We start from the raw sequence: 27,526 nt of genomic DNA on the forward strand, positions 1-27,526 counted from the left end.
GCCACCACACATCGCGAGGCCGTAACTAACAGCTCTGACAACACTCAGCTCTCACGACATGTGCAGGCTGGCGACTCCTGACGTCACCGACTTATAGCAGAGCACGGATTATTTTGAGTTTGGCCGTAGCATGCTGCCGGAGCCGCCTAACGCGTACTGTAACCGAAGACGTAGACGAAAGTGGCGCAGTCGGTCTCGTCCGTCGACGCGCCGACACCGTCCGGTCCCAGCTGGTGTGGTCGGCCCGCCGACACCGTCCGGTCCCAGCTGGTGCGGCGTCAAGGTCGCTGCTCCGGCTCTAGGAGTCTGCAGTTGCAGTTGCAGTTGCGGAGGCGTCCGGCGGGAGCGGAGTGCCTCTGCGGCCGCCGTGCTGTACGCTGCACGCCTGTGGTGCTGACAGCTAAACCTTGTGTCGCAATCTGTGATTATGGATGTGGTCGAGTCATCACGCCGAGGATCCGTGATTGCACACAGAACATCTTCATGATAACTTAGAGAAATGGGGAAATCTCGTCTTCAGGCTGGTAGATAATACATGTTCTACAAGACGGTCTTTTTCTACTAAATCGAAAGCAGAAAGAATGCACGAATGTCGCGTAATCTAACGTCGCCATAATTTCCATTGACTTGCGCGGAAAGCGTTACACCTGTTCACCAGACGAATAGAGCAAGTGTTGACCCTTCAGCTGCTTCAGAACAAGAGCAATTTTTAAAATAAGTTTGATCCGAACCCTTTGAATGGGTGTATTTCTGGGATCAGCGCTCACGCTAAGCAGTGCTTGTTGTGTGAGCCCTAACCCCCACCATCCGATCGCGCAATTCCAGGCAACGGCAGAATTTAGTGGCAAAAGCCTTACGTGCCGCCATGCTCGGCACGGTCTGTCCTGCCCTCTGACGTCAACTGACCTTTAGCGCGACCGCTGCCACCAGCTGCACGCCATACCTGCCAAGGGCAAATAGCGATCGCCCTAAAGCGACTCAAACTCACCCTGTCACGGGTGGGTGAATCGGAATGCAGGCGCTCTAACCAACTGAGCCACCGGGTCGGACAAATTTGATTCTTATTGTTGTCGGCAATGATTCTTAAGTTGTCATTCGATTGTCACTTCGAGAAGTTAAGATGTTCCGCACTTTGAATTCCCTGCTTGATCGATCCAGCAAATCTAAGCTATCTTCCTGATTTGTTCTTGCATGCGAGAGAAAAAATCCTGGTGTCGTCCCCAGCCTCCTCCTGTTTAAAAACTGACGGATGATGAGAGCATTAACACTAGGGAAGACTCGCTCGCTACTCCCAATTAGTTGTCAAAAAACTGTTTCGCCTTGATCCACAAACGTGGGAACAGGTAGGGGGGGGGGGGGGGGGAGGGCTTTAACACAAGGCGAACTCACCGATCATTATTGGTGCCCATGTCAGTAATTTGCGATCGTGATAATGAGAGCATGGTATTTGAAAGCTGACAGATGGCGAAGTCACAAAGGTTGAAGAAGATTTGCTCGTCATTTATAATCCACATGTCAAAGTACTGTTGGCCTTAATTCGAAGTAAGAAGCCGGATAGTGGGTGCTTAAACACAAGGAAACTCCGTCCAATCATTATTTGCGTCGAACTAAACAATTAGTGGTCATGATTATGAGAACGTGCTTCGTCTTCGTCATGCCAGAAGAGTGGATGCAACTAACTTTCGCATATTCGAAAATTTCGGCTGCCAACCGTTGATGGATCACGATACGCTTATGGCTTGGTGAATTTTAGACCGTCGTATGCTTAATCCAAACATTTACCCGCCGTTCACGTCGCGCCACGGTCTGCTACCATGGTCTCAAACATGAATTAATCGGAAACCTGAAAAATCAACGCGTACGTGATACATTTCGTCCGTACCCATCACCCAGTTCTCCAGAGCACCTGCATTCCAATCCACCCACCCGTGCAGCGTGGTGGGTTCGGGTCGCTTCAGGCACTCGCTATTTGCCCGAGACAAGAAGGCCTGCGGCCGTTGGCAGGGGTCGCGCTAAAGGTCAGGTGACGTCAGAGGGCAGAACGGACCGTACCCAACATTGCAGCAGGCATCGGCTAAGTGATGGAAAGTATAACTGGGGTAGTCGTTTCGTACTGGACTGCGTGCTGATCCTGCATTAGCCGCGTCATGCAGGCAGCCTTTGCAAACGGATGTGTCAAGACTGCGCGGAGTCTGGCCAGGACAGCAGAGATGTTATGTTCTGATGCCGCTGTACCATTCTGACTATCTTTGTCGCTTCTCGAGAAGTGTCATCTCCACTAATTTGGGTCGGCCCGCTGCTTCCTCCCTTGCCCAGTAAATAAGAGAAGTGTGGCTTACATGGAGTCAAGCACAGCTTCAGCTCAAAAGTTGGTTCTTAGTTTCAGTAGTCCGCTCTGCCTTGCTGCGGATGTGAATATTGTTTCCAAGTGCTCCGGAATCCCAATATAATAAGAAGGTTTATCAGCACAATGACCGAATAAGCACAAACTGAGCAACTTTCAGCATGGTTTGCTTCATTAAACTTGAAAAGAATTTAACCACAAGGTTTAACGTTTAAAAAAAATTGACAACACCTCTCGCCACGCACCCTGACCATGGGCTGTTTTCAACCGGTAGTTTCCGAAACATCGTGGAGGGGGGAGGCGTAGACAGAATGTGGGATGCAGGGAGCACGGCAGGGGGGGGTCGAAGTGCTGGCTGGAAATCGCTTTCAGGGACCCGGAGCGCAGGGCCCGACCCTCAAGTGCCAATCAGAGGACCTCTCGCGCGGATCGGGATTCTCTGGGACAATGCGTACCTCCACTTGGTCCAGAAACATCCAACACCGAAGAGTCAGCTGCGTAACTGTTTGAGTTCTGGGGACCCATTTCCCCATGCAGGGACAGGACCGGGGCACGCGATTTACATTGGTATCTGTGCCCTGATACTATGCGGGCCGGGGCGGGGGCGAGAGCTGAAACAAAGGTTCAAACAAAGGGGAGCGAGCTGTGCAGGCCATGCGGCATGCTTGCCTACCTTGCCATCCTTGCCTATGTCCTGTGTTGGCAGGAGGACCCGGGTCGGCGAGAGGCATATCTGCTGAACGGGGGCAGGGTCGGGACCCCGAATGCCAGAGGACCTGTCGCTCTGGACGCTTCGAGGTTCTCTGTCTCAGGAAGCAATGAAATGAGAAATGAGAGCTTACGACGAAAGGGTCTGCAGCGAGCTCATGTAAAGACCACGTGTCAGTCAGGGGCTCTAGTACCGAAGGGGTCACCTTCTCCAAATTAGTCCGTGCCTTGATTAGCTGAACTGGAGTCCTTGTGGCAATTAACGGGCCCCCATGTCGTTAAGGGATACTGTTACGTCCTTCACGGCGTCAGCGCCGATCCAGGACCAACTGCTCCCGTCAGGGGGCCTTCCGTATAAGGGAGGGGACCGATGCACCATGTATATGAAGCTCTTCAGATTGACCACCAGGCCACTGACCCGTTTCGTCAGAATGGCGGCACGTAGGCACCCCTGGTTGGGGAGGAGGGCCCTTCAGCCCATGACCCGGAAAGATAATGCGCTTCCCTGTATTCCAGCTACGGAGCCTCTCGCCCGCGAAAGGCAAATGGTCTCCTTAGCGTTTAAGAGAGCGGATCGATGGAGGTTCAAATTTGTTTCCGAGGATGTCAACTCTTTTTCAAGATATCCTAATGAAACACATCGCATCGAAATGTTCTCAACTTAAGCGCTCGCCATCTGTAAGGGGAAGGATATCGACGTCGGGATTGTAGTTTTTTGTCAAGAAGAACGAGTGGCCACTGCAGCTGACAACAAGCAGAGGGCATCATGCGCGCGAGAACGACCATGTGTGGTGAGATCATGCCTCCGAAAGTCTTTCGGAATTCATTCCCTACTTATAAATCTTAGACTGCATGGTGTATATTCTTCCCGTAGTTTTTTTGGTTGTCCTCTGATCTGTTGAACAGTTTCTGCAACACGATAAACAGAGATATCACCATTACGTTAAACGTTCTCAGCACCGTCAATACTAGCATGTTCCTGGTTTCAGTATCCCGGTACCAAGTTGAGAATCGCACGGGTGAAATCACGGCCCGGACTGCCTTCTAAGTGCACGAATTGATGCATTATGGATTTGCACGCACTTCTTTCAGATACGTGTGTGTGTTCTTCCGCCTGTTGGCCGCCGTCAAGTGCTCACGGTGCGGCTAACGCCGCACAACCTGTGAGACTATAACTCCAGGCGTCAGGTTCTTGTTTTAAGACTTACGGGCGTGCGTGGCTGAAACGGCTACACAGTTGTTTCAATGACCCATTTTGAATGAAGGCTGAACATCTTGACTCATGTCACTACATTTTTTTTGACACATTCAAGTCAATAACCAACGTTAAATCCACGTTGTCCTCAGTATCTATTAAATCCCGAAAAATTCCAACAAAGCCTCTGAATCCTATTCATTTAGGAAACATACACTGAACCATTTAAAATTCATAGCGCCTGTGGTTTATATGACGCAGTTATTTAATCACTGATGTGTTCAATATGTTGACCTCAATGCACAAGGGGAACCGCATCTTCCTGGGGCTTCTGGCTTCTTTTTTGAAAGAATCATGCCTCTTTGAAAACAAAAACCTTTTTTTGGGGAAGGAGAAATCAGCAGCAGGGTCCCCTTAATAATCCTGTGTCGCCCCCATACCAAGACTGGCCGCGCCGCAACGTAGGTGTGACAGATTTCGCTATCTCCTCACTTCCAGGGCGGCAGATTCTCGGGGAACTTCAAAAACGCATTGTAACAACTGCTGCGCTCCTGTGTTCAACCCACTTGAAGCGGTTCCTCAATCCTCAATCCACTCTCCATACGGTAGGAAGCCTGGCGTAGCCCTCTGTTGGGGACTGCTCTCCATGACATCCAAGACACACATCATGTCAAAAGCCAAAATGTGTTTGGGCATTGCTATGATCAGCATTAGGTCCACTTAGTAAGACCATGCAATGAGAGCTACAAGTTCTCTCTTAGGCTTTTAAGTGACCTAGACGCTGTTGGTGGTTCCGGAAGCGGTCAATGGCATTAGCTGGGCCGTGGTATTCCGAAGAAGGTAACGCCCGACCGTCCAAGACAGTGGGCCTGTAGTCCCGGGCCGCTGAAGAAACGTTGTCATCCCCATGCGACCCCGATAGACGAGACTTCGGACACAAATTTGACCTCAGTCGATACAGTTGAACAATAGGCAAGATAAAGCGATGCGATAGTCGCGGGAAGGCCAAGGACGCACAGATCAGGGGATGGGCTGCCGTTTCGTCGCGAGATTTCGCGCTTTGCTCAGCGGTTATAGCGTGTCCGGATTTGTATAAACCTCGTAAGTTTTTGAGCGAAACATTGCTTGGGCCAGACAGGTACAGTTTAGCGCACCGACAGCGCACCGATAGTCAGTTTATAGTTACCGTAAGTTTCGATGGTCACCGATAGTTTAACGCACCGATAAGTCAGAATGAAGGGAAGTTACGTGGACCGAAGACAGAGGCCCAGTGCCATCGGCATATGAGCCAATCATGCTTTTTAGAAGCTGTAACACAGTCTCATTACCTCTGAGAGAAACTCGCTAAATGCATGAGCATTTATTCGTACGTAGAAAGAAAATCACAGCATTTCTTAACCAATCAGAGCACAAATACACTGTAAAAGGAACCACGCTAATGTATCGCAGCGAATATATGCACGTTAGCGCAGCGTGTTGTTTATTGGCGTGACCAGGACAGCACAGCAATAGAGGCACCGATACACTTCATTGTGCTTCTGTTCTGGGTGCTAGGGGAATCTCCGCATACTGCCATGTTGTACCTTCGGGACACCCGCGATAATAGCACGACCACCCGGAAACTCTACCCCTGCACGGGCTGATAACGCCTTCGCAAGTGCGACACAGCCATTAAAGTGCGCCGGTTATTGTGCCTTATCTTTGCGTCCAAAGGCCACGCAATGCACCCAATCCCCGGCGAATTTCACAGCTGCTCATTAGACACTGCATCGTTCACTGAGAACACCCTGAGTTGCACACTCAATTAGCGGGGTGCTAACAATGCCTTCTCAAGCAGACATTACTCGCTCTGTGTATTCGGGAAAACCTCCGTTGTCCGCTCAGGGGCGGACAATGTTTGCAGAGGATATCACGCAGCTTCTGCTTAGGGCGGTGGAGGTCTGGCGCTATCCTCTCAGAAAGTAGAAATGCCTTGCTGTTCTCTCAGGGAACAGAAATACCCTAACCTCTCACCTCTCAGGGGATCATACGCTTTGTCCTCCTCTTAGGAGACGGAACTCAGCACCGTGCTATCAGGCGGCGAAGATTTCGCGCCGCCCCCTCAGACAGTGGAAACACCGACACCGTTCTCACAAGCCTTGTAGACACCGGCACTGTTTTCACAGGCGACGGAGACCGCGTGATGACCACTCTAAAGCCACGCAACAGCCCCCCCCCCCCCCCCCACTCAAGTGGTGGCCGGGCGGCGCAGCCCAAACCGGCTGGCCAGCTCGCGCAGCAACAGCTGCTTTTCCACTCGCACCCCTTGCTGCACGAGCCGCGACTCGGCGGCGCGCCGCGACAGATACGGCATCACCGTGGTAAATTCGCCGAACGGCACCGCCTTAAAGACGCGGTGACCAGCGCGTCCCAGCGGCACCGTCAGGTAGTCGGCCATGCCGTAGATCTGGGCGAAGGCGAGGCCACCGCTGAAGGGCACCACGCCCAGCCGGCGCGCCAGCCTGCAGGAGAAGCGGCCAGACTGGGTTAGCTGGATTTGACATGGTTGGCAGGAAACGTGGTGGTAGGCGCTACTAGCGGTAGCAGGTGAAGTTGCGATCAGCTAGAACTGACGACGTCGTGGCTAAGCGCATGAAGTCGTGCATGGACAGGTGAGTTTGAGGACCGAGGGCTGGTTCATGTTACCGGGAGAGGTGAGTTTGAGGACCGAGGGCTGGTTCATGTTACCGGGAGAGGGTGGTGAAATTATGCGAGCGCGAGCCCAGCACTGGCCCAATCCAGCAGTGTGATGCTGGCGCATTAGCTTAATGATGACGCCCCACAGCCTTGCATCTCTATGGAAACGCCATTGTACTATTTCAAGCCTTGTCTCCCACTCAATGCGAGAACCGGTAAACTGACCCGAGCGCGTGCAGGATGGACTCGTGGTTGTGCGTGGCAACCATGATCTGGGTGCGCCCACCGTCCTCCGCCACACGTCGCAGGGCAAACTCCACAGCACTGGAAATCCGTCATTAACATCGACGTTAATAGAGCGATCCACGACCAAAAAAACAGGGTATAAATACTCACAACTAAGCAAGACACAGGAATGCGAGGAAAAAGGTGCCCACCATATGCAGCTGGCCTGTTTGCCCTTGCAGCTTGCCTGCCGAGAAGAGGTGACACCAGTCGCTGCGAGTCCTCGCCTAATGACCAATACTCCGCTATGTTAGAGCTTAGGAGAAGTCCCTGCGAGTATTGCAGTAGCTCACCGCGTATAGCTGAGCGTGGTCGCCTCATAACTGTCGCAGACGGGGCTGGCACGCCCCTCCTGCTGCGCCAGCTGTCGCTCACGCGCCATGTACGCGCCGCGCACCAGTTTCCCGCCAAAACATGCGCCCAGCTGCTGACAGATGGCGTACTCGCGCTCCAGGTTAGCTGGCGTCGCCTGGAGACAGAGGCCCGCGGACGCTGTCACCGAGTGTGAATCACCAGCGCATGCAATCGACTGCCGGTGAGAGCTCTCACGCCTGTCAGGAACAGCTTGGGTGTTGGACCTGAGTCCTGGTCTTGTGGCCGCGCTGGTAGGTACCCCCAGGGATACACAAAATAATTCACGATAAGGAGTGGGTGAGCGTGGGGTGGATATATAATTAGCATTTACCATAGGTGGCTCCTGAAAGAAAATCAAAAATTCGCATGATGAGCTCTCACCGAGCTCAGGCCCTCAGGCCCTCCCGAAAATATGCAAGGTGACACCCCTGCTAATGACTTCATTTACACTGGTGGGCGCCGGCACACGTTTTGGTCACTCTGGTGGACGCCGCCAATGCTGAGTTGGGATGATACCCACGTCAAGTGCTGACGCTGACCCGGGGCATACCTAGTGCATGCCCTCCGCCGCTGCCTTTGAGCCAGCACTGGAGGGCGCCCTGACGGTGAAGTCCGTGGAGCGCTAGTGTGCATCGCTGACGCTGACCTTGAGGTAGCACTGGTGGGTGCCCCTGATGAAGGCCTCCCGCTGGTTGAACACCGCCATCAGTGCCAGCGTCAGCCAGGAGATGGCCGGGTTTGTGTAGGTGAACTCGCCGTCCACAAACATCAGCATGCCGCTGTCTGCGCAGGCCTCGCCTGCCGCCCAGACGCTTGGTTACAAACGCGGGAGTGTGGTGCGGCTTTGAGGCTGCCGTCCGAGCGCACTAGTCTACACGAGAGATGGAGATAAATAACCTATAAATAAAGGCCGTGCACTGATGTGACAAGCAAAGCGACGTTGCCTGACCTACATATGAAGCCTACTAATTGCATGATGTCTTTTTCGTGCATGAAAAGTCGTCCATCATCTTTGACATGCATGGGAAAAGAATAATGCCGACAACCATGAGTGGGTTGTCCACCTTTTGTGGTTGGTATATGACACGTGTATTCGACGGAATCCTCGAGCATTCGTTTTACATCTAACTGTTGACAAAGCTCAGGAACGACTTCTGGTTCCCCACATCTCAGGAGATGTGATTCATGCTTGAATGGGGTGACAACTCTCAAAATTATTCATCCACACATGAGGTAAACTATCGATTAGGTTTGTCGATGCTTCGTATTGTCAAAACGAGCCCCAGGTCAACGCTCGCCGGGGTGGTGAGTGGCAATCAAACCTGGGATGAATGAAACATTACGCAAGGAATGCCAGCCCAGTCGCTTTAACGTACCCAGCGTCTTCAGGCGGCGAACGCACGAGTCCCAGGCGTACTGCTGTTCTGACGTCAAGCCTGGTACGCTGACCTGACCTGATGTCACCATGGCGTTCGCTAACTGCTCGACTAGACTGGACGGGCTCTCGCTGGAGGAGAATACCCGCGAGATATGCACCTGTCGGAGTCGGTGCGGGTGAGGGATTAGCAATATTGCTGGATCATTTGAGCGGGATGCACGAGCTAAATAAATGGCGCCTTTGTTTCTATCTCTATCTTCTGTATGAATAAATTCCCAAGCAAAGTGAAACGCAGATCAGCAGCTGAGACACCATTTAAATCCAATCCACGTGAACACAGGTTCATAAACTGCCACTGTTCTCACTCTCATCACTGTTATACCCAATTCACGTTCACATTTAGCAGAGCTGGCGGTACGCGGTGCCGCCCTCACCAGCAGGTCGGCGTTCAGATGGGCCGTGAACTTGGCCTGGAGGGCCGCCTGGTCCTGGCCGGCCGTCACCTCTCGGACGATGGTCAGAACCCTGAGAGCCTCCTCCAGGTTAGCCTCCAGCTGCCGCTCGCTGCCAACACGTCATCTTAGGTTAGCCGCCAGCTGCCGTTCACTGCCAACACGCCCTCCGTTAGTCCTCACCGAAGACGCAAAACGTTAGACGACAGATTCACTTGCTAAGGCATAGAGCCGCTGACAGCAAAGGTTGCATACGTTCAAAATATTACCACCTGCAATTTTAAGGACTCGCTACGTTTTTGAGCACGCAATACAGTCTCTTCCTGCTTTCAAGATCAGTCTCACAGCAAACAGGAAGATTTCGGTGAGGCGCGCGCTTGGAACCATGTGAATCTGGGGGACGTTACTACCGATCACCGTAGCAGGCCCTCTGCCTCGCTCTTCCCGGTCCGACACCGACACTGGTCAGCAACTCCTCCGTCCTCTCCCCGGTCCGACACTGACACCGGTCAGTAACCCCTCATCCGTCCTTTCCCCGGTCCAACACCGACACCGGTCAGTAACCCCTCCTCCGTCCTCTCTCCTGTCCGACACCGACACCGGTCAGTAACCCCCTCCTCCATCCCCTTCCCCCACGCATGCACTAGCATCTACGGTCTCTTCCCTCGATGAGGCATCCATCCTCCTTCACGTCCGCAACCGTCCCTCATTTCGCCTCACCCACGTGACGGACTCTGCTCCAAGGGGCCAGCAACTCCAGTCCGACAGTGGTCCCGCGTGAGGGGCGCCGTCACTGCCGAGCCCGCCCGCTCACCTGGCTGCCTCCTCGTCTACGTCGGCCTCAAGCATGCTGGTCAACATCAGCTGGATATTGTCGCGCTGCAGCGTGGCGGCCACCTGCGCCAGCTCGCGCTGCTCGGCACCAGCCACGAACTGCCGGTAGAACGGCTGCGCCAACAGCTGCAGCAGGCGTGAGCCCAGCAGCCGTTCGCCCAATCGTAGCAGCTGTCAGTGGAGAACCAGCGCCCAATGATTGGCTGGTTTAACGATATGCTCATATATTATATATATATATATATATATATATATACATATGTATGCATATATATGTATGTATATATATATATATATATATGTATATATATATGTATGTATATATATATATGTATATATATGCATGTTTATATATATATATGTGTATACATATATATATATATATATATATATATATATATATATATATATACACCGTGACCGTCCGTCGCATGGCTTTCGCTATGTCCTGACAAAAAGTTGTTTGGCACCCACTTAACCGTTTGAGAGTGCGGGAGGGGATGTGGTAGAGGTGATGTAGCCGCTAACTGCGCTAGACGGAGGGTTCTCACCACTTTCATCGCGCTTTAGTTCATTAAGGGCGAGTGCACGCTGTTCTGCCGTCGTATGTTGGTAAGATTCTCTTATGGCGATGAGTTCAGCATATGATGTACAGAAAATCGTCGAAACGTACAACTTAATTTGAGAGTGAGTGAAGCTGTTGTGAGGAGCATAAACGACACGAAAAGCGCGGCTGCTATTAAAGGATGCGATTACAACTGAGGTCGCTTTGCGATTGCGCCACAAAGGAACGATTTGGGAGACACAAGCACTCAAACGCAACATGTTAGCGCATTTTCTTGATAGGCACGTTACTTTGCACCTGCTCCATACATGCCACTTCTGCTCATTGCATCTACATTCTGGGGTGCTAACGTAGATGCATAATGTTCAAAGGGAATGTTTCGTATTTGGAGATATTAATGCAAGTATCAGATGTGATGAAACAAACTCACTTATAAAAATTGGCATGCTTTTTAAGTGGAAAAGACTGCTCTAGGCGGCACAATACTCTGCTTACTTAATATACTCCTCAACAGGTCATGGTTTGATTACGTCATTGTACCTCGCAAAAATTTATCGAAACCCAATTGAAGGGCTGTTTTATCTGGAAATCGTGCTCACGGGCGTCAGATATGAACACCTCGACGGTTATATCTTTCTTGGCGTTGGTTGCCGCATGGCTTTCGGAACGACAACATTTGAGTGACATTATTATGACGTTATAAACACCAAGGTGACATTTAAATGCTCTTCCCCATACACCTTTCCCCATTTTCTCGGGCGTGTAGCTCGGAAACTTGAGGGGCGTAGGTCTTAACAAGGACATGATTGCCAACAGCATGGAAAGGTCTTCAAGGTGGCCATTTCAGCCCAAAACCACACATAAATGTGAAGCCCCTTCTTTAATATGCCGACGTGTTCAGCCAGTCATCACAAACGCATGACTTTTCTCGCCCACATCATCACAGCTACGTTGAACAAGATATTACTCACCTGTAGACTATTGTCAACGATTCGGTCCACGGCACACACTTGATAGATGGCCAGCGTCCGCAAGAGGCTCCGCGTGGGGCGGGCCGAGAAGATGTCCGAGCGGACCTCGAGTTCGGGCCTCTCCTGTTCCGCCGCGCCTCTGACGCCCGGAGCGCCCTGACGCGTCTCCAGCTCCAGGCGCTCCTGACCGGCCACCCCTCTGACGCTCTGCGCCAGCGACGCCCGCGCCCCGGTCAGGCGAGCCAGGCAGACGCGGTTCATGGTCCGTCCCCTGATCCTGATGGTCCTGACCGCCCAGTGCACCGCTCGGCACGAGCTTAAGGCTCACTTCCCGCTGCACCCAGGCTGCGGGCCTTTTGCAACTCTATGTCAGAGCGACCTAACCTGATTCGAAAATGTGTCGTTTGGTCGTTAACTTGTCCGAAGGTGGGCCCTGCGCCAGGCCCGGGCCTTAGCTGTTGACTTGAGCAGGATGCTCCACGCGACCCTCACACAACACAGGACTCCTCCAGAGTGCAGGACTCTTGAGCGGGACGCGGCGTCCAGACCATGCCCGGCCTCGCCTCGGAAGAATCTGACCGCAAACAGCAAGCTGCGCCTCATATGGTCTGTCGCTGCTCCGCCGTCAAGTAAACAGTTTGTGCACTAAACTGCGCGGTAGCCCGGCTGCTGGCCGCGACTGGAGATGTTATGTTAATTTCATTCCAGATAAATCTGGGTCGGCAGCGCCAAGTCTCACGACAAAATGCACCGAATGTTTATAATGTCCGGCAATGTCCGGTATAATCCGGACTGACTGCGCTTCAGAGAGCCAATGGCTTTGTGAACATTGGTATTGGCGGAAACGCGCGAAAATAACGGATCTTCGCGCTGATGTGTGTTTGTCACGGACTACGCCAGTGCTATCGCTAGGCTTGAAAAGTAGGACTTCGCAGTTAAGATGAATATAAGGTGATGCGATTATGTCCAGACACCGTCCATAATACCCCAAGCGCGATGACACCCCATTCACGAATCAGTGTGTCCGGAACGAACAACAGTCAGGATACCAATCTGAGTTTGGCCAATCACGCCTCCAGCACACATGTTGTGGACAACCGTTTCGCATTCAGAAGGAACACAAAAACACTCGTGTTTGTTGCCTCTAACCTGCGACCGTTTCAGGGTTAAACATAGCCCTAGCCGAGTTTCTTGAATGATATCCGAGCCGTGCAAAACGGAGGAACTAAATTAGGATGAGTGATTGTATCGCATTTTTTGCTGTAAATTTGTGCTACAGTTGGGGCACGTAGCTGGCTGTAATGTTATGAACATCAGCCTGCGCGGTTATTCTTGCCTCCACGCGCGGCAATTCGAAGTTTCCTTGCTTTCTTGGTCTCGGGGATGTACTTTCCAATTTAAATGTGATGAAAGGGGGAGAGGGGGGGGGGGGTCCAGCCCTTCTCCACCAACTGTGAGAAGGAAGTCGGTCAAATCCGTGGGGAAACGCGTTCTTAAGCGCCTTTAGGATGATGCCTAACCATTTTTTGTGCTTGGACCCCGAGCTTATTTTCCGAAGTCCCATCCTGGCCCAACTGGCACATCCACCATAACACATGCGTCACGGGAGCTGGCAACCGCGTCCGATGCTCTCTCGTGGCACATTTTCGTGACAATCAATGTAAACAGTGTGGCGAAAACGTATGTCAGCTCTGATGACCACACTTGTTTAGTTACGCATGCAAACTTTTGGCCAAAGACAATGTTATGATGTCGTCCAAGTTTCCACTTAACAATTGTCTGCGACAGGCAGCCGCGCGATTATACATCACGGGAGATAATGTCCTCCAACACATTTGGCCATAAACGCGTTCATGAAAACAATGCCTGCAGTTTGCTACGCAACGCAACGCGATTATTCTGAACGAGCACCAACCATGTGTTAAAGGGCGTCAATAATTCACATTTTCTCTCAGAACCATCTGTCCTGGTGAAGATTTCGCGGCAATGTGTTGGACGACCCATATTCTGCGCAGGAAAGGCGGCAAACCTTCAATCTCGAAGGACACAACATGCTTTCCCTGCCGCCCCGAATGAACCTGGAATAGATCATTAGGTGTACCCTACCCTTCATACATATGCCCTTCATACATGTTGCTGAGAATGTAGCAATAAGCTAGAATATACATACAAACGATAGCTACCATCTCTAAGCAATGTATGGGCTTGAAAACGATGGCGCGCATTCTTGCGCCGGGTCAATATTTGTTTTATTTTTAGAAGTATGTTTACATCCACGAGCAATGCTCCTACCTATTCTGACCTATACGCTAACCGAGACGCTCCCCCACCGAGCTCACACCTGAGTGCTCTGCCAGTGACGCCAGCTTGAATGATAGATGATGCCACCTCTGCCGTGCAGATCAATGCTGACGTCATGGCAGGCTGTCCGCCGCAATGTACGGCTACCCTGCCGACAACGTCGGTAGTCTGCCAGCGAACGGCAGCTTAAAACACCGCACGTGTGTACGACAGGCATGGTATGGTATGAGGCGCAGCCTTGAAGCACCGATGACTGCCACGTAAGCTTCACGGAACTGATACACTGATAAAACATTCGAGGTGAAACGTCTATCCTCTTTTTGGCGCTATTTAAAGGTACCATGAACTATAAGTTATTGTTCTTTTCACAACTGCCTGCCGACACCGCTTATTTCGTTGTTGTAGAATTAGCATGTAACGCAGCTAATTCCATGGCACGACAGTCAATCCTCTTTCACTAAGGCAATGTCCTCGCCCTTTCAGCAGGATACCAACGATTGCATTGTTATTTCCACGCCTGACACGCCCTCTGCACGACATGCACGGGACGCATCCCGCCATGGTAAACACACCAAGTCTGCTGAATCCCACAAGGCATGCGCCTCCATTCATTGAGGCTGATCCGTCGTAAGCCCTCCCTCCACCTGGCCTTTCGCTTTCGCCCCAGCCGCATATCAAAGCGGCCGAACCAATTAGCGTTTCCTGCCGCGACGGCACGCGTTATGAGGACGGCAGGGCGCCAGTGCGGGGGGTCAGTGTCGAGGCGCCGGCTGCGGGTGTCGCTCGCTCCTGCACCGCAGACGGCTGCGCCTCGCCTCTCTGAGCGCGCCTGCCACCAACGGGCAGGACTGTCGAGCCGACAGCCCGGCGGCCGAGCGGGCGTTTGATCGCGCTGGTCTGCGCTGGGCCGGGCGTTCACATCTCCAGCTGGAGTCAGAGTCGTGTGAGTGGGGCTGTGACTCCAGCCGTGCCCGTTAGCATTGCAAACGTCAGAAGCATCTACAGCATGCGCCGGTACCTTCTGCTAGCGCTGCTGCTATGCAGCGGGACAGCGCACCAGCTGCTGCCGCCCCAGCAGGACAGCCAGCCGCTGGCCAGCGGGTCCCAGCTGCTGCCGCCTCAGCAGGACAGCCAGCCGCTGGCCAGCGGGTCGCAGCCACCGCAGCAGGCCAGGGACCAGCAGCAGGCAGACGAGCAGGCGGACCGGCAGGCGGACCTGCAGACGGACGTCGTTTTTCGGAAGGTGCGTGGGCTGTGGAGAGACACCGCCGCTGATCATCCTGCGGGGCTCAGCTCAGCGCTCGGAAACGGAGGGCTACCTAGTGCAGGTCAGTCCAAGCCCCGACACCAATCCGGCGCTGGATACACTCGAGCTGGCAGGGGAGCAGGTTGGAGACAGGACAGCTGGCACGCAGACGATGCCTCCAGCTGGTATCAGCGGAACTGGCACGGAAGCGACTGGAACAACTGGCACCAGGGCGACTCTGGTCTCAGGTCGCGAGCGCAGGACCCTTGGAAGAGCGCCGCCCGAAGCTCAGAGGGCGCTCTGCAGCCTCCACGTCCGGATCCCCGGGAGCCCGGTGAGTTCTGGTATCACGTGCTCGCGTACCCGGGAGGATTTCGGTTCCGGAGCCAGTCAAAGGCGGGCTGGACCCACTCAGAGATGATCCGCTTCTGAACGCCATCCGAGAGGACGTCAGACAGTTCCGCGAGAAGCACGGCGGTTCCCCGCCGCCCAGTGACCACGACCAGCAGCGACATTACGACGACCCTCTCTGCGACACGTGTGGCCGTCCCAAGCATCAGCATCCCCTTCCGCCAGAGGACTTCTGGAAGAAGAAACACGACTCCGTGGTCCACGACCATCGGTCCAAGCAGCCGGCGGACAGCTCCTCTTACGACGATGCTAGAGACCACCACCCGGTGTCCTACCACCCCGTGCTGGACGTGGTTCGGGGTGGCATCCACAGCGCCGCTCCACCCCGGACACCGCCGGAGCTCTGCCCGGACCACCACTCCTGCTCGCCGCTCAGCTGGTGGCGCCGCGACACGCGCGCCAGCCGCTCCTGGCGTGAGCGCGGCTGCTTCTGTGACCCCGAGTGCGCGCGCTACGGCGACTGCTGCCGCGACGCGCCGGCAGCGGCCGCGGTGCCCGGGGCCTTCTCGTGCCGCCCGGCGGTGCCGCTGACGCCGCTGCCCGCCGCCGCAGCACCGCCGGGCCACTGGTACATGCGCGACGCCTGTCCGCGCGGCGCCGCGGCGCACCGGCTCTGTGAGCGGCCGACCTCTGCGCGTGTGGACCCGCTGGCCGCCCTGCCGGTGACCAGCCGCGACTCGGGCGTCACCTACCGCAACGTGTACTGCGCCATCTGTCACGGCGACACGGCGCGGCTGGAGTTTTGGCGCGTGCGTGCCACCTGCCCAGCCGTGTCCGAGTCGCTGGACGCGGCGGCCGTGCTGGCCGGGCTGCGGCCGTCCGTCGGCGACGGCTGGGCGCTGCGCCTGCGTTCTGGGGCGCTGGCCACGTGCGCGCTGACCCCGCAGCCCCCGGCCGGCCTGTGGCCGCGCGCCTGCCGGCCGGCCGTCGCCTCCTGCTCGCCGGACGCCGACCCGGAGCTGCTGCGGCTCTGCCGGAACCACACCGCGGTCATCTACAGCGGTGGGCGGGCCTACCGCAACGTCTACTGTCTGCGCTGCAGCGGCGGAAGGGTACAGGAGGCGCAATGTAGCGCGCCGTGCGAGGATCCAGAGCTAGCGTCCCCCGTGCGTGGGCTGATGGTGAGACTGGAGCTGGTGATTGGCGAGGATCTCCGTTGCGGGGTCACTGACGTCTGGGACCCGTTCATGCGCGCCTGCAGGAGTACGGTGTGTGCCCTGCCCGGCCAGAAGCTGGTGAGGGGTCGATGCACCAGCGACCTCGAGCAGACGTCGACCTCTGTCGTTTCTGTCGACCCGCCGAAGCCGCCAAAGACCAGAGCCCCAACTGCGGTCGCGGATATACCCTCGGGAGTTGACGCCACAGAGGCACCCCAGGAGCCGCCCGGGGTGGACCTGGGTGTCCCCTCTGACGAGATGAGGGTAAACAGCAATCGGCTGCGACAGAACAGGAACGAACTTGTTCGAAACAGAGACGAACTGATCAAGAACAGGGATGACCTGATCCGAAACAAGGACACCCTGTCAGGAAGAGCGGAGAGGCGCCTCCTGATTGAGCGAAGGTTTGAGCTGGTTCGGCATCGCGAGGCGCTGCTCCGCTACAGGGATGAGTTGATCCGAAGGAGGGAAGACCTCATTAGGAGAAGCAGGTCAACGCCCCCAGCCGCCGCCTCCAACAGGGTACCAGTGAGCGCGAGACGAGAAATGTTTTCGACGATCGAGGATGACTTTTTTCCGATCCTCCCCAGCTTCGTGGGCGTAAACGCGGACCCGTTTCTTGCCTACAGACCGCAGACCAGAAACGCCCTCACGAGGAGCTCCCACTTCGTCCCGGAGGCGGGTGGGTTCGCAGAAACACCGGCATCACACGCTTCCCTTCACCATCCCGGTGGGAGCACCATCGCCAACGAGATCAGAGCCACTGAGAGCGTCGGCAGCTTGCACAGCGTTCATGACATCAGCTACACCAACGAGCTCGGCGCACACAACTCTCAGTACGAAGAACACAGCAACGACGTCTACGGCGACAACCTTCAAGACAGTCCGCGGGTCCCCCAGCAGAAATCGACGACGGGCGGCGGCACGTCGCGGCCCGTGGCCGGCCGGCCTCTTCGGCGCCGAGTCGTCATCCGACGCAGAGGCGGCAGCCGTCCGTCCCGTCCGGAGAGCCCCAAGCAGAAGCCGAGCCTCTCGGCCGGCAGACAGGCTCAACCTGATGGCAAAACAGCTGCCCCAGGTGGCGCCGGGCAGACCGCTGGGCGCGAGGCAGCTGCAGGAGGACGCGACCTCAGTGACGAAGAACTAGACGCCCTTCAAGATGAACTTGATACTGGCCGTGATGAGCTGAACACACGCTACAGTGAGCTCATTGTTCAACGTGAAGAGCTGCCAGGTCGCGAAGCTGGGTCAATTGCGTGGGTTCGGCAACCGGATGAGAACAACCTGGCATTGTCGGAGAGCCAGTATGGGACGTTAGACTACGGCCTCAGCTACCCTGAGAATGTAGCTCCTTTCCCTACCCATGCTGATGGGCCACACGCAGATGATCATCTCCCACGCCCAGTCGTCATTACTACCTAAGGGCTGCAACTCCAAGGCGACAAACGGGAACAGATTCACGCTGCGGCCTGCGAGTAATTCCAAGTGTTGGCTGCTCTATTGTGTTGTCAGTGCACTTGAATGTTGTAGTTACGGCTTTGTTAGAGACTTTTTACTTATTAAGACTTTGAACGGATTTTTCCTTCAGTACATTTGCGTTACTGTGCACAAGTTGCCGCACGTTAAGTGTTATGTTCCGTATCGTCCATGCTTTATGAGGGCTATAATGTGTTGCTTAGATTTTGTCAGGTCTCCCATGGTAGGTGGTTCGACTGGCATTTTTCAGCTCGGAAGTATATCGTATTACAAACAAAGGGTTCTTTTCATGGATGCACTCCAAACATAGATGAAACCGATGAAGATTCGAAACCAGTTCGGAAGGCTTGCAAGGTGAACTTACAAACTGCAAAAAGCTTTAAAGATTACGGGATATCAAGGATAGCCGTCACTATTCTCGTATTTTTACTTCAAAAATTTAATTCAAACATGTGGATTACATGAAATTCTGCGAGCGGGGCCTGGTGCCAATTGCGCAAGCATCGACCTCACCATCCGATCGTAAGATTCCAGGTCAGCCGCGGATTTTTGTGCCGCAAGCTAAATGAGTCGTTATGTTCGACGATTGCCGTCGTGCCCTCTAACGCAGTCTGACCTTTAGCGCAGCCGCTGCCAACGGCTTGAGGCCATCCCCTGAAAGGAGCAACGCTATACTTTTCTACACATGGTCCGTTGCATTTCTGATCTTAACACGCGCCCGGGTTGCCGTTTGGATACCTTTCGGTCGGGTGGGGGTCAATTTGACTCCCTTGAGATCTCAGGAACCAACGGACCTAGAGACACCAAATTCACAGGGCGTGTTGACCTGTATGTGAACTCACGTAGTGAAAGGTTTGAGTTTTCTAGGCTATCACCTTCGGATGAAATAAGGTCAAACAAGGTCAAGTTCCTGGTTGGTCTCTAAAAGATCTCTAGAACCTAGATAACTGTTGTAAGCAAAAGGTCACATGTTCATCTAAGATCAGTGACCTTGTTTGACCTTTTCAAGGTCATGGTAACCAAAATCATGCGAGGAAGTTTTGAGTTTTGCATTTGGATAAGCGACAACGAGTACGCTAGACAGTATCTTCCTAAAAACAAAATGTTAACCTGGGTCATTCTAGGTCAGTTACCTATTTTGACCTGTTGGAAGTATATGGGTAGGTGTATAATGCGTTTCCTGTGATCACTAAATTTGAAATGAGAAGCAGGAATTACCCAATACGGCAAGCGCTAGAGTAATAAAATAGGTTGGTGTGGACTTTGGTCTGATCCTCATACCTGACCCATGTCAATATAATTTGTTCATTCAATTGCTTGCCTTAAAGGTAAAGTTACCTAAAAAGGAATCTCAGAGTTGTATGGCTTGGTTTAACACTGCTGTTGGATCAGATTAAACGATTCCCTAGAAATTACCTTCGCTAAGACCATGACATAACTTTGACCTGCATAGGTCAGCGACTTAACGAGGTAGATCTAAATTTGTGATGTAAAACCCTTAGATATGTAATTGCCCATAGCTATGCAAAATTTGGCGCGGCTACGCCGTGCCATTCGGAAACAATTCCGGACAACCTTCAGGAGGGGGTTAATTTGACCCCCACCAGAGCACGTGTTGATACATTTAAACATTGATTTCACCACTCGTCAGATGTTATTTGAGTGAGCTTACACATTTCAAGTGGCGGACGCACAGAATGCAGCCCTCCCAAGAAGTGGATTACCGGTCATGACGTTATATTCGTCCCCCGTACCTCCCAGCAACAGTTGCCGACAACGTCCAGCACACCTCGCTTAAATGAACTGTCCCTGGACGAGTCGCGGCAAAACGATGCTGACAATTAATGTTTTTCGGACTATAGTCAGAAGTGTGAGCACATTTGACAAATTTCACATCCGATGTGAGCCCCGGCGAGGCGTCACGCCTTGCTTAACTAGCCGGTTTGGTCTTAACTAGCCGGTCTTTGGCGAGGCGGGCCGCGTGCCCCGGGTGTCCTGCTTTACTTATACCTACGGACTGCCACTGCCAAATTACAACAACCGATGAAGCTCCGTCCTTGGTAACATGGAAACGTGGTCCATGACCATAGGCAATCGTTCCACTTGATGTCAGTCATACACCTGCGGGGTTCATTTATGCTGGTGATTGAGAGAGAGCCACCGATCCGGGTTTTTTTCTTTTCGAGGTTTGCTTTTCGGTAGCACACTCGGTAGAGCACGGCGAGAAAAACACTGCACTTGGTAAAACTTCTTTTAAACAAGACAGAATGAACTCTAAACCCATCCACCTTTACATAGCTGGTCACTCACACCAACGATGCTAGTAGCTTTGCGCTAATCTATAACTTAAATGGGCCACCACGTAACCGAAACCCTTGGCCATGGCAATTGCGCTGATATGGGTGGAGGCTGACCACGCACGGCAGGCAGGGGCACCCCCAGCACGCCGGTTATCCGCGTCTGACCATGCTGCCGTCTCATCCGCGACCGCGCCCTGACGTCATCGCTCGACGCTCTCGTCGTCGATGTCAAGGCCGCAAGGTCCGAGTCGAGCAGGCCCAGGGATGTTTTGCTTCTTAATCTGCAGTGCTCATTTAGTGTGAGCTGGTGTGTTGTGCCACTCGTAGCAGCGGAATAAAGATAAATGCAATAATCTCGATAGCTGTGATCACGCTTCGAAAAAAAACATTACGACAGCAAAAAAAGTCTTTTTAAGTCGTTCTCTGGCTACCTTGACGCCGACTGGGCCAAATGAACGCAATGCTGATGCCACACATCAGGCAGCAACAATGCATTAAATGGCCCCAGAACTCCCAGGCTTGAGCCGAGACAAGAGAGTAGCTATTTTTTATAGGAACTTTACACAACTTCTTGGAAGGGTGATTAGCCAAAGTCCCTGTTAAGCATAAGGTTGATAGCTCCGACCGACCAGCCTATGAAGAGAACAATCCGAGTCCATGGGATCATTGCAGCCGAACGATTGATACGTGTGTAAATAATGGAAAATCCTCTGGTCGTTACATATTCATTCACATCACGTCCAAGAGCGCGCGACGAAAGAGCTTTTGAATTTTTTTATAATGAAAGCAAACATTATAATCTGAATACAGGATTTTGCATGGAATGTGGAGACTAAATGACATATATATATATATATATATATATATATGTGTGTGTGTGTGTGTGTGTGTGTGTGTGTCAGTGAATATTAACAGTAAGTTTGCTTGAGACCTTGTTTCATTAAAAATGATCGCATGTGTTACATTGGCTTGAAGGAGCGTAGTTTGGGTCCATGATTGGAAGTTTTTCGAAGAGTCGCAAGAGCACTAGACTGCATGTATCATTACTTGACGTGAAGGGCATGCACAGCCATTACAGTGTGGTCATGAATGCTATTGGACTATACAATCATACAAATATCCCAGTTTCCGTTGCGCATGTGACTTTTGGTCAGTTTTTAACCATTCACGAAAATCGATCTCCCTCTCTCTCTCTCTCTCTCTGTCTATATATATATATATATATATATATATATATATATATATATATATATATATATATATCACACGGTTCGTGGGTGATGTCTAAGTCAGTTAAATATTTTACCTTAACCAGAACTGCGATATCACCAGAGATCCGTAGGCCAGCACACTTTGTCTTTCCTGTAAAGCAAGCTCCTGGGCACACACGTCTGAATTACTGCAAAGGTCTGCTTAGCTGTTAAGATACTGATTGGGTCACAGAACCACTATTAAGCCGTGAAAAGGGGGAAATGTTGCTGGTGAATGCTGAGTTGCATATCACCAGACACTATCCTGCGGCATGAGAAGTGGTCCACCACAAACTGATGCATCTCGTGAAAGTCACGCGCCTTGTAAAATTAATTACTCAAAAATGGTAGCATCTTTTTTCGCGGCCAAATCCACAGAGTTTGCTATATACTTTTGGTCAAAGATAAATTGTGTGTTTATTAACGACATTTCATCGATAAAATTACTGAGTTATGACAACGTACTTTTCCTACCCACCACCGGAGCTGCAGAAGGAGTTGGCGGACATTGCGAATGCTGTTTGTGCCCCAGGGAAAGGTATTCTAGCAGCTGATGAGTCGACATCCACGGTAGGCAAGCGACTTAGTGGTGTTGGTGTTGAGAATACCGAGGAAAACCGTCGTGATTACAGGGAACTGCTGTTTACTGCACCTGATGACATCAGCAAGTATATTTCTGGTGTATTACTTTTCCACGAAACCGTCTACCAAAAAGGATCAAATGGAACACCGATGATGGATCTTTTGAAAAAGAAGAAATTGATCCCTGGGATTAAAGTTGATAAGGGGGTTGTACCACTCATGGGATCCGAAGGAGAATGCACAACACAGGGTTTAGATGATTTGTCTCAGCGTTGTGCACAGTACAAGAAGGATGGATGCCAGTTTGCCAAGTGGCGTTGCGTACTTAAGATAGGTCGCAACACGCCAAGTTATCAAGCAATGATTGAGAACGCGAATGTGCTCGCGAGGTATGCATCAATTTGTCAAATGAATGGGCTTGTTCCTATTGTGGAGCCGGAAGTTCTTCCAGATGGCGACCACGATTTAGAACGATCGCAGAAGGTCACAGAAACTGTCCTTGCTTTCGTCTACAAAGCTCTGAGTGACCACCATGTCTATCTGGAGGGCACGCTGCTCAAGCCAAACATGGTTACAGCTGGTCAGTCATGCAGCAAGAAGCCGAGGGCAGAAGAGCAAGCTGAGGCCACCGTCACAGCTCTGATGCGTTGCGTTCCTCCAGCGGTCCCTGGCGTCACCTTCCTTTCCGGTGGCATGACAGAAGAGGATGCATCTGTAATGTTGTGTGAAGTAAACAAGTTTCCTGGCAAGAAACCATGGAACCTTACCTTCAGCTTCGGCCGAGCCCTGCAGGCTTCGGTGCTAAAAGCATGGTCGGGGAAAAAAGAGAATACAGAGGCGGCTCAAACCGAACTGATGAACAGAGCCAAAGCCAACAGCGAAGCATCACTCGGAAAGTACGAGGCAGGCACTTGCAAAGGAGCGGCAGCTCAGGCTGACCAATTCGTCAAGAACCATGCGTATTAACGCGCTGATTGTGATGTGAAATGTAAAGTGCATTCTGGAGATTGATGGCAACAAGAGAATATACAAGCTCAGCAACGATTACCGCACTTGCACATTCACATGCTGCTGATGTCTGTGACGTTCACACGGCTCACTGTGACTTAAGATAATCTTTAAAGCCGTCTTAGTTGTCGTCTGATTGGGCTGTTTCACCGCCTCCCGCAAAGGATCGCGGGAAACCCGCCTCCCTTTGGTTGGGAGGCGGGTTTCCCGGGAAGGCGAGCGGTGATCTCGATTCTTTCGTTTCACCATAGATAGCCCCCTGCCGAAAGTAAAAATCCGGCGTGATGCGTAATCATGGAGCTCCAGGCCCGGCCCTGAAGAAAATCCTGGCTGCGCCCTTGGGTTTGACCTTTTCAGTGATTCAGCACACGATGTGCTGAAGTCAATATACAGAAACGATCCACTGCTCGTGTAGATCGTACACAATTTTTACTGCAGTAATTTTAAGTCCTTCCCCACGAATGACGTTTCAAGCCGGCCATCCTAGGTCAGCTCACGTTTTCGCCGTTTATGTTTTGCTTCCTTTTGAAGCACGGCAATGGCCTGCGATGGCAATGCACTTACTTTTCACATTTTTGGTGTTGCTAATCTCACGTGCGACGTTCGATGATGTTGATGAGCGGCCAAAACTATAATAACGTGGCTTTAAGCGACCTGAAAAACTTTAAGCGATTTGAACCAGACTTCCGGTGACCCCCTACATCCATATTGACGTACTTCAGTCATTTGGATGCAGCGTATAACAGTCTTGAGGATTAATGCAATTTTAATTTGACGCCATTTGTACTAATGACCAAACCCAATGATAGGACACAAAGGGGCTGTGGTTTTGAATTGCGCTTTCATACATCCCTTACATTGATGACGGTCATTTTGCACCGACACCAAACCAGTGGACGAAATGATATGATGCGTGCGAAATAGACATGTATTCACAAATGTTACTAGATGTCATTGGAATGCAGTGACAATTATTCTAATTCCCAACAGTGATAAGCACGCTCTTGAGGGGGCCTTGGATCTCCCTTCTACCCTCCTATTAGAGCGAGCTTACAGAAAAAGCCAAATAATCTCAGGCCTGTTTATTTCAGTCTAAGCACATGGGATAAGCGTAGACATGGATTCAGTAAAAACAAATGTGGCGTCATCCGCGCGGGATTTCACGTAGACAGTACTACAGCTGTAAGGCCACTGAACCCAATCGCCTACGCGTCTATTAACATGAACGCGAGTCAAATAACACATTCACTCTCACGTCGCAGACACCTCCTCCAAACACATCTTTAAAAGACCGAGATCCAGAGTCATCAAGAGAAGTACAAAACCACTACCTAGCAAACAGTTTTCGTAAATTCGGGGTACAATTATCCCACGTCATTGGCTCACAAAGGTGATGTACAACAGCTCCCCAGCATTTAATTTGGCTGTTCTTGTGCTGACTTATGCACGTTAACCTTCGTACGTGTAAATTAGAAGCCTGGAAACAACGCGAAGGTGAAATAGCGCGATCAGAAACGTGCTGAAGTTTCACATGAGAGGTCAGGGCTTGATTTCCGGCCGCTGCCATGGCCTTTGGGTGCGAATATGCCACTGAAGGAACCGCTTTCAAAGGGACAACAGCTCCATGCACCCAGTGTCGGTTTAACAATCAACCTTTTGGTACCACATCTTTTAGGTGGTAACAATCTTTCTTGTTTGATACGTGTCGCTTTCGTAACGAAAATGAGTACGGTGTCCCAGGAATCAACGCCAGTTCAGTTCCCGAAAGCCCCCAAGAATTATGCAGAAGTATTTCACTCGACTACCTGGATCAAGCTGGTTGGAACTCTGCGCCATATGGTCTGTCTTCAGACGCTGCCGCCGTGCTCTACGCCTATTCACACTTGTCTTGACGCATTATCACTTCCATCAAAATCGGAGGATACAAGCACAGAGCGCCCCACTGGGCAAATCATCACTGTTCTTGTCTGACGCGCCCCTCCCAGAGCGCGGGAGCTCACAAAAAGCTGGGATGAGTCAAGGTTTTTTAAACCTGATTTTTCCACGCTGTTCCAAGGGGAACGACGCCATTTTTTGTCCAGGATTTAAGGGGAAAACGTTAGGTTTTCGACAAGTTTGGGGCCACTGCTCTCTCTCCTCAGCTTCTCCACCTTGCAGCCTTCACTTTGCGTTAAAGTGAAGTAAGCTCAAGAGTATGCCAAGCAGGCTCAGGGCACCACCCCTCGGACATGACCGAGGCCGAGCGGCGCCAGTTCGCTGACGCTTGCTGCCGCCGCTGGTCAATTCCGGCCGAGTGGCGCCATCTCACTGATGCCTGCTGCCGCTGCTGGTCAGCGCCGGCCGGCGGCGACTCAGATGGACAGGCTGCTGAGGGCGTACAGCCAGCTGAGGCGCTGCTCGCCGCCCCCTCTGGGGGCTGGCCGGGCTGTGACCCTCAGCCGCTCCGCCGGCACGTCGAACGGCTCCACGCCCGCCAGGCGGCGCTGCAGGTCGGCCTGCACCTGCTCGAACCGGTACTGAGGGCGGAACGGGATGGGACTGGCGCTGGAACTGAGACTGGTGCTGAGGCTGGGTTTGGGGCTGGGGCTAGAACTAGGGCTTGGGTTGGGGCTGGGGCTGGGACCGGGGCTTGGGCTGAGTTTTGAAATGCGGCTGGGTGGGGATGTTTTAGGCCGAAAAGGTGTTGTGCTCGTTGGTCGAGATGGCTTTGGAGAATTAAAGGGGGAAAGACTGTGGGTGGTGGGCCGAGGAATTCTTGGAACTGTCGTTGGGAAGGTACCGGTAGTGGTTACTGAGGAAGCTTTCTTGCTGCCTGGCCGAAAGGGTCTCAGTGCGAGTGATCTGCTGGGTTCGATGATGGGTGACAGTATGCTATTAGGTGACAGCAGGGGTTCTGGAATGGTGGGCTGGAAGGGTCTGAGCGTCACAGGCCTTGGAGGTTTCGTGGTAATGCGCTGAAACGGTTTTCTGGTCGACGTCCCACTTGGAGTCGACTCTCGAGAAGAGCTCTTTGAAACAGCTACATCGGTGGAAAAGAAAATGCCATTCTGGCTGGTTTTGAATGGACGTGCAGTTGGTCTACGCTCTGATGTCGTATCAGACTTGTTTCTCTTTCGTGAAACGCTGTTCGCCAAACTGTTTTTGGAGACCTTTGGCGCAGCTGGCAGCGTTGAGAACGGACTGTTCGCCAGTTCAGGCCCGGCGGAGCGGCCGGCTGCAGCTGGGATAGTGGTTGGGACGCCGTTATCGAGCACTTTGCCCCTCCGCGATGATGTATTTTCAGCGGTAGCCGAAGGACCTCTTGACCACTCCGAGTTAGAGACAGCCCGAGAATTGTCCGTTGCAACCTGAAAGCCCTCCCTTGCCGTGATGGACAAGCCCAACTGCGAACCCCGTCCGGTAGATGACACCACCAGGCCGCCACCGGCCCCAAGATCGTCACCGAGGCGCTTGCTGAACGTTGACTGGATCAACCCATCGCCACCAAACTGCCCTCCGAAAATGTCGTTTCTTCCGCGCCGCTCGGGTTTCCTCCTGCTCTCGCTGGTGCGAGACTGGCTGGCGAGCGCCGGCGCCGTCTCCTTAAACGCCAGCTGGCCGGGGCCGACTGCTGCAGCCGCCGACGCAGACTCACTGGGAGCTGCCGCCGCCCCTGGGCTCCCAGCCCCGCCGACCTGCGCGGACCTGGAGCCGGCCGGGTCCGCCGGGCGCGGCACCAGACCAATCAGACTGTTGAGCGCGTAGAATTGCGGCGAGGTGCCGCACTCGACGTTGTACCACCAGTCGCACACGAACACCTGGCGGGAGGAACGTCCGTGTAAGAGACGTCCCGACCTTGTACGGAGGGTACAACGCAGGGTGTGTAACCGGGGCGTTGCCAGTGGGGAGGAGCAGGCGGCTGTGGCTCCTGATGGAGCCCTGTGTCATAGCCTGGCTGCAGAGTCAATCTTACCGCTTCAACGGGTTTGCCTCCGAAATGTGCAGAATTGGCCGGCCTCTTCTCCCGCCCAGGTACTCTAGTTTGCTCCAAGCG

General features: G+C 52.8%; 3 protein-coding genes across 3 annotated transcripts; 2 read left to right on the top strand and 1 right to left on the bottom strand.

Annotated features, from left to right (window-relative positions):
• Positions 1 to 5,021: 5,021 nt before the first annotated feature.
• On the bottom strand, positions 5,022 to 12,315 carry LOC119094904 (hydroxyproline dehydrogenase). Its single transcript, XM_037217816.1, has 9 exons — positions 11,763 to 12,315; positions 10,207 to 10,397; positions 9,375 to 9,504; positions 8,939 to 9,098; positions 8,209 to 8,360; positions 7,502 to 7,677; positions 7,149 to 7,247; positions 6,506 to 6,748; positions 5,022 to 5,028 (listed from the first exon to the last, which is right to left on the bottom strand). Exons 1-9 carry the CDS (start codon positions 12,021 to 12,023, stop codon positions 5,022 to 5,024), a joined length of 1,419 nt encoding a protein of 472 aa, XP_037073711.1. The 5' UTR covers positions 12,024 to 12,315.
• Positions 12,316 to 14,312: 1,997 nt separating this feature from the next.
• Positions 14,313 to 18,024, top strand: LOC119094905 (uncharacterized). The gene is made up of 4 exons (XM_037217817.1): positions 14,313 to 14,323; positions 16,124 to 16,523; positions 16,922 to 16,955; positions 17,921 to 18,024. The coding sequence occupies exons 1-4, from the start codon at positions 14,313 to 14,315 to the stop codon at positions 18,022 to 18,024; spliced, it is 549 nt and encodes a 182-aa protein (XP_037073712.1).
• Positions 18,025 to 22,263: 4,239 nt separating this feature from the next.
• On the top strand, positions 22,264 to 23,617 carry LOC119095850 (fructose-bisphosphate aldolase-like). The gene has a single exon (XM_037218701.1). The coding sequence runs from the start codon at positions 22,357 to 22,359 to the stop codon at positions 23,449 to 23,451; it is 1,095 nt and encodes a 364-aa protein (XP_037074596.1). The 5' UTR covers positions 22,264 to 22,356; the 3' UTR covers positions 23,452 to 23,617.
• The last annotated feature ends 3,909 nt before the right edge of the window (positions 23,618 to 27,526 follow it).

This window comes from Pollicipes pollicipes, unplaced genomic scaffold, assembly GCF_011947565.3.
Source record: "Pollicipes pollicipes isolate AB1234 unplaced genomic scaffold, Ppol_2.1 Scaffold_4219;HRSCAF=4965_pilon_pilon_pilon, whole genome shotgun sequence".
Taxonomy (NCBI): domain Eukaryota; kingdom Metazoa; phylum Arthropoda; class Thecostraca; order Pollicipedomorpha; family Pollicipedidae; genus Pollicipes; species Pollicipes pollicipes.

What these genes read in the sequence shown, in the direction of transcription:
- LOC119095850 (XM_037218701.1), top strand. Translation starts at nt 22,357, where the DNA reads ATGACAACGTACTTTTCCTACCCACCACCGGAGCTGCAGAAGGAGTTG.
- LOC119094904 (XM_037217816.1), bottom strand. Translation starts at nt 12,023, where the DNA reads ATGAACCGCGTCTGCCTGGCTCGCCTGACCGGGGCGCGGGCGTCGCTG. An exon ending in TCGTTGACAATAGTCTACAG is followed by an intron (nt 10,398 to 11,762) that starts GTGAGTAATATC and finishes CTCCACTGACAG; the next exon opens with CTGCTACGATTGGGCGAACG. An exon ending in TCGCCGCCTGAAGACGCTGG is followed by an intron (nt 8,361 to 8,938) that starts GTACGTTAAAGC and finishes TCTGGGCGGCAG; the next exon opens with GCGAGGCCTGCGCAGACAGC.
- LOC119094905 (XM_037217817.1), top strand. An exon ending in TGGACGCGGCGGCCGTGCTG is followed by an intron (nt 16,524 to 16,921) that starts GCCGGGCTGCGG and finishes GCGCGCCTGCAG; the next exon opens with GAGTACGGTGTGTGCCCTGC. An exon ending in CCCTGCCCGGCCAGAAGCTG is followed by an intron (nt 16,956 to 17,920) that starts GTGAGGGGTCGA and finishes CTCGGCCGGCAG; the next exon opens with ACAGGCTCAACCTGATGGCA.